General features: G+C 32.6%; 2 protein-coding genes across 2 annotated transcripts; both read right to left on the reverse strand.

Annotated features, from left to right (window-relative positions):
- Nucleotides 1-10: 10 nt before the first annotated feature.
- Nucleotides 11-6,217, reverse strand: LOC129888708 (protein cornichon homolog 4-like). The gene is made up of 4 exons (XM_055963685.1): nt 5,962-6,217; nt 3,486-3,667; nt 557-679; nt 11-339 (listed from the first exon to the last, which is right to left on the reverse strand). Exons 1-4 carry the CDS (start codon nt 6,031-6,033, stop codon nt 297-299), a joined length of 420 nt encoding a protein of 139 aa, XP_055819660.1. The 5' UTR covers nt 6,034-6,217; the 3' UTR covers nt 11-296.
- On the reverse strand, nt 6,041-10,607 carry LOC129889712 (uncharacterized protein At4g22758-like). The gene is made up of 4 exons (XM_055965120.1): nt 10,067-10,607; nt 8,835-9,036; nt 7,816-7,839; nt 6,041-6,210 (listed from the first exon to the last, which is right to left on the reverse strand). Exons 1-4 carry the CDS (start codon nt 10,379-10,381, stop codon nt 6,041-6,043), a joined length of 711 nt encoding a protein of 236 aa, XP_055821095.1. The 5' UTR covers nt 10,382-10,607.
- Between the last annotated feature and the right edge of the window lie 741 nt (nt 10,608-11,348).

Raw genomic sequence — 11,348 nt, forward strand, 5'->3', positions numbered from 1 at the left:
CTTCCGGTACTGGCAGGGATAATTACCATGTTATTAACCGATCAAAACTTTAACACAACCTATGGATCCTGAAAAAAACTATTGTTACCCAAAAGCTGTATACATGACGGTTAAAGTTAAGCTTCAAATGATAAAAACAAGATGAGGAATCTGCGGCCTAATCTATCATTAGTTAACCTTAAAACTTGCAAGAAAAATGAACTAGGAGGACAAGCCAACTTGTACAAAAAAAAAATTGACGTAGATTTGCCACAGTTGATGGTGATAAATACTTCGTTGAAAGAGGGGATTTAGAGCTATAAATCGAGTTCGTCATCCTCCAAAGCAGAATAAATCACCCTACAGAAAAAAGAAATTGAGTTAGTCAGTAGTTTCTTGCTTGAATTGCTTTAACATATGTTGCTCGGACTCTATAAAAATTATGTCGTGCGCGTAGCAGATCCTCCAAAAAATGCACTAATAATCTTGGAGGATCCAACATACAACCGTCAACATTTTTTAAGAGTTTGAGCGACATAGGATTTAACAATCAAAGAGTTTACACACAGTAACTTACCAAAATAATGAAATGAGAAGAAGAATTATGATGTGGCCAAGTTTGAAAATCCTCTGTTTCTTTTCCCAATTGAGCATATTAAAAATCTCAGTAACATCTATAAGGTGCCGTCTTTGCATGTACCTAACAAAGAAAGAAGAGTACAGAAGACATTTATGAAATGATCAAATGTATCAGACGGAATCAGTTGCTATGTTGCTCGGACTCATAAAAATATCAACGGGTGTGTGTCAGAACCTCACACAAGGTAGGGGTAAGGTCTGTGTTCCCCAAACCTTACTGGTGGGATCTATGCTGTTGTGTGTCTGTGTGTGTCGGATCCTCCAAAAGTAGTGGAATTTTGGAGGATCCAACAAGGCGGAGGCAACATATTTGGAGAGTCCAAGCAACATAGATCAGTTGGCAAGCACAAGCAGTAACAATTTCTGGCAACTAATATATGAACACAAGTAATAAAAAATCTTAAATGCCATTATCGTATTATTCAGAGTAAGAATTCCTTCCCCAAAGAAAATTACCATGATGTAATCTTTCTTTTTTTGGGTCTATTTATCATAGCAGTACAAAAAAATACAAGCTTTATGTTGATTACTATTGTACCAAGTACAGGTTCAAGCCAGTGAAGAAGCCCCCCCAATGCCAATATTTCTATAGGTCATTTCTCGGGAAAAGAAATGTCTATTGAAGGCCTCTTTCATAGTTGAAAATGGAAAAACACTGCATAGATTTCCTTTTATTAGTAAGGACGAATGCCAAGTCAACTTCACGAGATCAAAAATTTGAAGCAATGCTACAAACTTTTGAGTTAGTACACAGAATACTGGCAATACTTTCATCAATTTTACCTTTCTTTGCCCTACGGAGGCATAGTGTTTTTTTCCCTTTACATAAGGGGATTCGGGCAGGGGAAGGACGAAAGGGCTAGAATCAAACCGGCTCTTGTTGTGTGGACTTCTCCCATAAATACTACTACCTCCGTCCCATATAGATGGGCACTTCCAACTTTACACGGTGATTAAGAAATCATTAATACATTATAAGACTTTACCATTTTGCCCTTTGTTTATATCAATGCAATATACATAGAGTGTAGAAATAGTTAGTATTGGGATTTGCTAACATTCAGAAGGCCGTATTAATTGTAGGGGTAAAATAGAAAAAATTTAATTAATTCTATCTTGATTCAGTAAGTGATCAAGTAATATGGGAGAAACACTTTTAGTAAGATGCCCATCTACTATGGGACGGAGGTAGTACAATACTAAGTCTTGGTGGTGAGCAACCGCCATTGTCTAATAGTCATTTGTGGGATAATATACCACTCTCTATTTATTATAACCAGGGTAACAAAAACTTTCACTTTGCAGTAAATATCAACAAATTGAGAAAATTTCAACTAATTAGCAAAAAGAAAAGGAAAAGCAATATAATTTAAGTGTTGACAAAGCACATACACAAAAGATGGTTAGGTAAACAGTTATCTCCATGACGACTAACCGGAAGCTCAATATAACTCTTGTGTAAAAAGGAAGAAAATAGGACTGCAGGAATAAGTATCATCTTTGCATGAAAAGAGAACAGTTTAACAAGAGCCTTTTCAATTTGCAATTACTGATTAGTAACCTATGTTATTCAGACTCTCCAAAAATGTTGCCAAACCCGTGTCGTATCTAATAAAAGTGCACTAAAAGAAGACAGAAAGAAACGAAGGAAAATACGAAATTTGAAAAAAAAAAATCATTAGGAGGAGTTCAAGAGTCATCCCTGCATTAGTCAAAGCTCTAATGCAGTAGGTATGTTGAGTAATTGAAACCTAGAATTGCAAAGATATGTTACACTTGAGCCTGCCCCAGTGCACACAATCCTGATTGAACTTGAGATCGGAGCATCGGACAAGCTCGACACATTTTTTTTTTTGAAATATGTAACTTCTTGGACAAGCTTGATACATTATGACACAGATTTGCTACAATCAATGCATGAACTTAACATCTTTATCTCAAAGAACTACAGTAACATATCCAGCTAGAGACACCACAAGACAAGTGGACTGCAAACGGTAAAAGAAACAGAAAAGTCTGTTGAATGCAAAATTTAGTACTAACTCAACGCCTAAAAAAGTATGTGTAAGCAAAACTGGCAAAGAAATGTCTTGATCTGACCTCTGTTCCAAGGAATAATTGACACATGAAGATACACGAAAACCACCAACAATAAGGAAAGGAAACATAGTGTGTTTAGTTTACATTTCATTCTATGCAAAGTAATGATAAAAAGCACCGACTCCGTCTCAATTTATGTGGTGTAGTTTGATTGGCATGGAGTTAAGAAAGGACGGACTTTTAAAACTTGCGGTATCTAAACATGCTATGAGATTTCAGTACCTATAAACACATGTTACTAAGGGTAAAATGGGAAGTTCAAAGTTAAAGTGTTCCAAATGTAGAAAGTTTCTTTTTAGAACGGACTGATAAGAAAATAGCGACACATAAAATAAAACGGAGTGAGTAATACTGCATACAGTAACAAAGAATGTGCATAAATGGAGGAATCATGAATGTGCATAAATGGAGGATCAAGTTAAAGTGTTCCAAATGTAGAAAGTTTCTTTTTAGAACGGACTGATAAGAAAATAGCGACACATAAAATAAAACGAAGTGAGTAATACTGCATACAGTAACAAAGAATGTGCATAAATGGAGGAATCATGAATGTGCATAAATGGAGGATCATGACTTAAAACCGTCTCTAACATAATGGAAGCCTAAAAGAAATGTTAAGACCAACATGATAATTTACTTATAATGATTCATGCCGTCTCAGTATTTTTTTTTTTACATAAATGCATTAATTTTCTTTCATAGACAAGCAGACCTAAAAGTGACCAAAACATAACTTCATTATTGCACTAAAGGGAAAGAGAACTTACAACTTGACATTGTAGTATAGATATGGAACGCAGTAGAGCGACATAGCCCAATGCCCTGTGATCAAGTAGAGGAAGCACAGAACTCCTTGCGTGATGAACTCAGGTAAAACAATTTTGTTTATACGAGATGCAGTTTCATAAGGATTGATATAGTCAAACTCTAGATCAGTTAAGCAGATGAGCTGCAATGAACTTCAAATTGTCAGACTTCATTTTATAAACAAAAAAACGTCTTCATTAAAGAAAAATAAATAGAAAAACCTCGACTTCAGAGTAGTTTTGGTTAAGTTATAGTCGAATAGAGTTCCAAACAAAAACATCATTCAGAGCATCTGACAATTACAAGAAAAGTGAAAAACAAAGATGCAAATATCTTTTCCTTAAAACTAGACACCGGAATATTCTTACATTCTATTGATGAAGCTCCCAAATACGTGACAGAAATTTCTGCATATTATTTCTAACAGAAACTTAGGCACAATCATACGATACTGTGCCGCGAATAGGTGAAGAGCATCAAACTCTTGTACATACCATTGCAGACAATTTAAGAATATAATTCCAAGACCTAATTATGTGGACCACTGCAACAAGATGCTCACAAAACCTTCACACTGTTGAATCATAAGACATTAAGACTTATAACCTTCAGGAGCTCAAATTAGTCAACCAATCAACTTGGCCTCAATCAAGAAAATATTTTCCAATTTTTCCATGTTCGGTTGGTCAAATTATTTGGAAAATATTTTCTCTAGGGAAACAAGTAGGAATGGCAACGGGGCAGAGCGGATGTGGGGCGGGGTGGGTTTAAGCTTCTGCGGGTATGGGGCGGGTTTAGATGAATGCGGGGCGAGGCGGGGCAGGGTTCAAACATTTTTAAAGAGAATCAAGTGGGTGAGGATTTGGGGTAAGAAATTTGCAGAGGCTTATTTCAATAACTAAGTTTGTCATTTACAAACATGAAAATCAAAACTGCAACTACAATACTTCCATAGCAGCAAGTTTTTTTTTTTTTTGAAAAAAGAAACTGAAGCAAATTTGTTTTATTTATTTCATGGATTATTGTTACCAAAGACCAAACAAAAAAAAGGGAACTTGTCCATTGATTATGTGATACAATAATTGAAAAAGTTGTTTTAATAAAGAACAGTAAGTTTACACTTAGAAAAATAATACAATTACATGTAAACAGAGAAAAAATTATTCATTAAAATGATTTGTTTTGATATACGGGGCAGGGCAGGGCGGGGCGGGGCGGGTATATGTGGGGCAGGGTGGTTTGAAAATAGAAAATCTTACTATGCGGGGCGGGTTAAAGTTTTTGTGGGTTGAAGCCGAACCCCCTCCGCAACCGTCCCACTCCGCTCCATTGCCATCTCTAGAAATAAGTACCTTAAAAATGAGGAAAATAACTTTCCTAATGAAAGTAGAGAAAACAAGTTATACACGTGACTTTCCAAGATACAAAGCATGAAAAGGTGTCTATAACTTCCCCCCAAAGTCTACCCCCAACCTAGAGTAGCTAGGTGGGGAAGTAAAATCAATCCTTGTTCATACATTGGCTTCTCCAGTACGAAATGGGCCACTTCAAATAGGTTCTTTGCTTAGGCCCAAAATAAGTCAGGCATTCCCGGCCCACCAAGAGAAACCAGTGATTTCTTGGTCATGATCGGTTAAGGCTAAAGTTCCATTAAAGAGCTTTTCCACATGTTCAGACGTAGGATACCTATTCAAAAGTTTTCACAACGCAATCATAGATGATGGAATCATCAAAGATTTGACCTTTATAACTCTATCCGTATCTCACTAGATAAACAAAGAGAAGATGTGTACGAACAAGATATCCATCAACAAGAAGAAGGAAAAGGAGCGAGGCTTACAACCATGCGCATTAGTTCATCCAAAGTTCCTTACCTTTATGCACAAATTATTAAATAAACCATCTTCCTATCAAGGTTAAGGAGTCAACTGAGAATCTCAGTGACGGGATTGAATACCCAGATCGAATCAGAGTTCACGCCACCTGCTCTGAAAACAAATAGGAGGCGTGGGCCACCCCCAACACCCGTATATATAAGGTAACTTTTTATTTTTTATTTTTTCCGTATATATATTGATTTCGAATCCACTGAATACAGGTTGACTCAATGATTTAGGGGTTTCAAATTTTACCATCATGTTCCATGTTCAAATTCATGGCACTACATTTTTATTTTTTTGATTCCCCTGAGTGAAAATCCTATATTCGCCACCGAGTCTCCAACACCTGTAGCCCCCATCCCCATCCCCACCACACCACCCCCACCTACTAGGTGACATCTTTGGGCACCCCATTACTAGTAATTCATATAAGTAAGCTAACCATAAATCTCCAATAGTAATTACTAGAATGAAAAAATATTACTCTAAAACAGCAAAAATAAAGTATTATAATGAAGAAAAAATGTTGAATTTGGGGGTTTTATAGAAAATTAACCTGAAAAATAACCATAACAAGTATAGCTATGACTATGAAGAAGAAGAGTAGCCATATCAACATATCTCCCATTGTTAGCCTACTGGCGCAGGATAAGATTAGAGATCCTTAATCGTTGATCGGTACGCCGGTGCGTATTGCGCCACCTGTTAAACTTCCGGTTTGTTTGCCGGCGGTAAAACTCTGGACCGGAGCCGGAGTGAATAGTTCCGGGAGGAAAGGTGTTTGTTGATCTGGATACTGGCAGGACTGTCAAATAATTCTAAATTAATTAAAAATAATTATAACATACTATATTTTTAATTAATTATTTTATAATTAAAAATTTGAGTCAACATGTAAATTTTTTTTGGATGTAATTTGAGTTCTTTACGAGTGTATCGAAAATAATATTTATGGAAAAAGTTTTTCTTTTTCGATTTCATTTAAGAAAATACATTAGATATATTATCAATCATTGTTACATATTATTTTATAATGTAGTATATTATATTATGTTATGTTGTATTTTATTGTATTATATTATTTTGATTAATATAGATAAATTGTATCATTTTATGTTGTTATATAATGTCACACATAAACAATTTGAAAAATAAATTTCTAAGAAAGTAGATTATGGAGTAGAGCTATTAGATCGATTTCTCCTTGCGTTATTCTTGTTGTTTTCTGTCTTTTGATTATGGTTTACCATTTGATGTTTCAGATGCTTTGATTTTTGCATTATTTTGCTTTGAATGTTATATTATGTTTTTTCTATTATCTGCTATAGCTTAGTTACGTTGCTATGTCTTATTAATTTATTGTTGTATTTTTGGTTCAAGCTGCTTTGTTATGCGTTGCGTGAGAGAATCTTTCGAAAACAACTTTTAGCCTAAGTACACTTGAATCCCACTAGTAGAAATACACTGGATATGTTGTTACGTTATTGATTAGGGTAAATAAAAAAATAAAGATTATTAAATAATAAATAAAGATCGATAAAATAAGGAAAAAAAAATAACGATACAGGCATACCAAATTGATCGTTAAACTTTTTATTTATATAATGATAAATTTAATAATATAATACAATAAAATTTTACCAACAATTAATTTTTCATTCTATTTAAACTTGCAACATGATATACAATACAATGGGCAACATCTAGAGGCCGTTTGAATTGACTTATAAACTGTTTTCAACTTTTTTTTGAGTGTTTGACTGACCAACTTAAAGTCATTTTGTGCTTAAAATAAGCCTCAATAAATAGTTGAGTTTATTTGGATGAACTTATTTTAAGCAGTTTATAAGTAGAAAACAGTTTATAAGTCAAAAAAAAAAAGTTGGTCAGCACCTATTTTTTTTTTATAACTTATAAGCAGTTTTCAACTTATAAGCTGCTTAAAAATAAGTCAATCGCTACTAATAACCATCCAAACAAACTGTAAAATTATCTCATTACCCGTTGGCGCAATCATACTATTAATGAAATATACATTGATTTATTATTCATTATGGTTTGATACAACATAATAAACGTGGTTCAAAATTCATAAGATAAAAATATTGATTTCAGTTTTGTTGATACAGTAAAAAACTTCAAAAATCATAAATTTTTAAAATTTGAATTCATATCTCATCTGTGACGATTAATCAAAACAATGTATACAACTAAGGAATTTCCAACTATTGATCTTCATAGCAAGGAATCCATGGAGAGAAAGAAATGGATTGGAATTTGATTCCATTGAATTATTTCCATTATTACTATTACTCTTGCAAAGGTGAAAGCTTCTGCTTCCCACATCTCCAATTGGCAGCCCGGTGCACTTAAGCTCCCGCTATGCGTAGGGTCCGGGGAAGGGCCCGACCAATCACATCTGAATTATTCAAACCTATAATTAAAACATAAGAAAATTAAGTAGGGTTCAAAAAAAGGCCGCACACCTCAAGAGGTGTGATTTAGACAGCTTATTCTTATTATGATTTTTTATGGGTTAAATTCTTGACATATAGATCACACATAAACAATTATACCGTTGCTTCAATACTCCCTTTCAACAAAATTACTATAAGAAAAAGAATATATAGTTATTGAGTACTTAATTCGCCACTTCAATTAAAGGCAGACATAACCTTTTGATTACAGGTTCATTTGAACACGACCCATAACTTCTTACGCATAGTATGAATATATATATGTAAAAGATTATCAAAAATCTCAATAAATATTATATATGAATCCATAATTTTACATTACTATGAATCTAATCCTCAATCTGCCTTTAACTTCAAGTAGTAAATATCCCTACATATTTAAAATTACAATAACAAGTGAAAAATATTAAAATATCATTAAACAATGGCATCATGCTTTGCACGTAATATAGTGTGTTCCGTAATAATGTAAGATTATTTATTTTTATTTCTTATAGAAAATCTCTTCCATGAAAAATATCTATATTAAAAACATTTTTTAGTGTTTGTTCAAGGCATAATAAAGATAGCTTAACTTGACATTAACAGCTAATTATCACGTAAACAATCAATTTTGAGAATTCATATCTAAACACATCTCAATTTGGTTTAAATTGACCCCGTAAACACTCGTGAAATGCCATGTAGGATGAGATATAAACCACACGATGACACTAAATGTCATGTAGGATGAGTATATATACGGCGCCAACTTAAATGAAGTTGAGATGTTTAAATGTGCATTCTCAAAGTTGAAATATTTACTTACCAGTACGTATTGAGACCAAATTAAAAAATCTATTAATGTATTATATCTTTGATCAACGAGTATCAACGAGTGAAAAATACTTTTTTAAAATAACGATATATATAACTTAAACTCAAAATTTCTGAAATATTTGTTAGAACTTACTCTCAAGACTAAAGAGAGAAGTGTACAACTTGAATGATGAAGAATCATCAAGATGAGGACTTCGACCTTCTTCTTTATATTTATTTAGTACAAGTCTTATGGTCTCTTCAACATTTGATCCCAACTTGACCATGGTTTGAATTGGTCCAGGAGTTCCCTCAACTGTCACATTAACCACAACTTTTGCATCCTTCTTGTACACCTACAACAAGTCATGGAATTTAGAAATAACTAATAATATATATATATATATATATATATATATATATATATATATATATAAAGTCAGTAGAAACAATTTCTTGCAGAAATATAAGATAAAATTGTATATAATATGGCATGACATGGTCCGACTTTTGGCTCGAACCTCTTGACGTATATTTCGAAAATTTAGTGTATCAAGCTGTCTTTTTTACAGTATAAAAAAGTTAAAATGAGCAACAATGACACTCAAGAGTGTGCTCTAGTAGTCAATGAATTTTCCTGAAAATCACAAGACGATATCAAGTTCAAATTTTAGTCTAGGCAAAACATTCTATTCAAGCATTGATGAATATAGTTATTCCGATACTTGTATTATGTTGAATGTATATAACATATACCTAATAAAATTAATCGAATGCGCATAAACTAATCGGAATACCACGATTATAGAAAAAAAATCAATCACATTATATTTTCCTCCAACTTTTTGATCCAAGACTAGTTAGTAAATTGACAATTGATTCACTTGATGAACTCAAAGAAACTGAAAGTAAAAATATATGAAATTGAGCACTACTTGTTTTTCACATATTTGGTTCACTTATACAAGGTGTAATTTAATTACCATGTCAATATTGCAAAAAAAATTATCGTATACATCAACTCAATAAATACATGACATATATATATTTATATATATATATTTATCACTAAACGACAATCAACTTTTTTGTGTGTGTAGTATGACCAATTGTTATCTAAAATTTATTGACCTGACTAATGTAAATTCGCTTTTCATACAACACATTAAAGAGAATCGCTCAATTTTTTTCATTTCCAATGACTTAAAATCAAGGCTTTTTAATAAAGAATAGAAAGATCATATTTATTTCACATAATAGTGGTCTAAACTATAGTAATTAATTAATACACATTATCAATTACCTTTATTAATGACTTAATTAGCCATATTAAACTAATATAATAATTAGCAAATGAAGAAACAAAAAACCAATAATGTTACCTACCTGAGTACTCTTTGGAGAAGGAACATTAAGATAATCCGATGAGAAAAATAAATCCGAACAAGTTTGTGGCCGGAAAAGGACCTCCAACGACGTCGTCGATCTTTGACGACGACGATCATCTTCATTTTCACCTCCAACTCTATAAATATTTCTCCAAAGACAAGGCTCAGATTTCCATCTTTCTATACTCTTTTTTGCCCTATGACGTTGAATTAATAATGTTCGTCGTGGCATGGTCCTATTCCTCCGATGACTCAGCGTCGTGGGGAGAGATAACAGATTTTGTACACCGCTACCACTAGGTCTCTCACACATTGGAATAGATCGATCGTCTGTATTCAGAATTTAGACGTTGTGAGTTCTGAAGTGATGACAGAGGGAATGAATAACTCTTATTTGATCAAGTTCCAATTGAGTATGTCAACAAACGTTTTCACGACTCTAACATCGCTAGCCAATTATGTTTCACTTAATTCCTCTTCATGGCCACATATCTTTACAACTAAGAGAGAAAAGAATATTGACAAAAAGTCAAGAATGGAAGTTAATTGCTTACTAGTAAAGGATTTTTTTTTTTTTTTTGGGGGGACAAATAAAGTGGTTGCTTCATAGTAGAGGTAGCCATTTGGGAATGTTTAAATAACGTTGCGTGAAAAGTAGTTTATATATGTTTTTACTCTTTGCATTTTCTTTAGAGTTAATTAATATTATTTTAAGTCCTTCAGTTATTGATAAATTTTATTTTAGTTCCTACAATATTTAATTAAACACATTTAATTTTCAATTAGTTGAATAGTGCATTTTTAATCTGTTTGCTTATGAATATTCACAAGTTGTCGTAAATATTAACCTTTTCACCCTTTAAATTGTTCACTAGAAATATAAAATTTGTGTAATTATTTCATATTTATCGGTATATAATTCTATAAATATTCAAATATGACATATTTTCGAGTCTAAAAACATACATATCTACCAATTGAAATTGAATAGTGCATTTTTAATCTGTTTGCTTATGAATATCCACAATTTACAGTAAATAATAACCTTTTCATCCCTTAAATTGTTCACTAGATATATAAAATTTGTGTAATTGTTTCATATTTTTCGGTATATAATTCTATAAATATTCAGATATGACATATTCTTGAGCCTAAAAATACTCATATCTACTGATTGAAAGTTAAACATGTTAAGTTATAGATCACAAGTAGTAAAAGTGAAATTTATTTAATAATTTAGGGAGTAAACTTATCATTATTCCTTCCCCACCTTCAACTTC

The sequence above is a fragment of the Solanum dulcamara genome, chromosome 5, assembly GCF_947179165.1.
Source record: "Solanum dulcamara chromosome 5, daSolDulc1.2, whole genome shotgun sequence".
Classification (NCBI taxonomy): Eukaryota; Viridiplantae; Streptophyta; class Magnoliopsida; order Solanales; family Solanaceae; genus Solanum; species Solanum dulcamara.

What these genes read in the sequence shown, in the direction of transcription:
- LOC129888708 (XM_055963685.1), bottom strand. Translation starts at nt 6,033, where the DNA reads ATGGGAGATATGTTGATATGGCTACTCTTCTTCTTCATAGTCATAGCT. An exon ending in TTGTTATGGTTATTTTTCAG is followed by an intron (nt 3,668 to 5,961) that starts GTTAATTTTCTA and finishes AGTTCATTGCAG; the next exon opens with CTCATCTGCTTAACTGATCT. An exon ending in CTATACTACAATGTCAAGTT is followed by an intron (nt 680 to 3,485) that starts GTAAGTTCTCTT and finishes TTTCTTTGTTAG; the next exon opens with GTACATGCAAAGACGGCACC.
- LOC129889712 (XM_055965120.1), bottom strand. Translation starts at nt 10,381, where the DNA reads ATGTGTGAGAGACCTAGTGGTAGCGGTGTACAAAATCTGTTATCTCTC. An exon ending in CTTCTCCAAAGAGTACTCAG is followed by an intron (nt 9,037 to 10,066) that starts GTAGGTAACATT and finishes GACTTGTTGTAG; the next exon opens with GTGTACAAGAAGGATGCAAA. An exon ending in GAATAATTCAGATGTGATTG is followed by an intron (nt 6,211 to 7,815) that starts GTCGGGCCCTTC and finishes ATTATTTGACAG; the next exon opens with TCCTGCCAGTATCCAGATCA.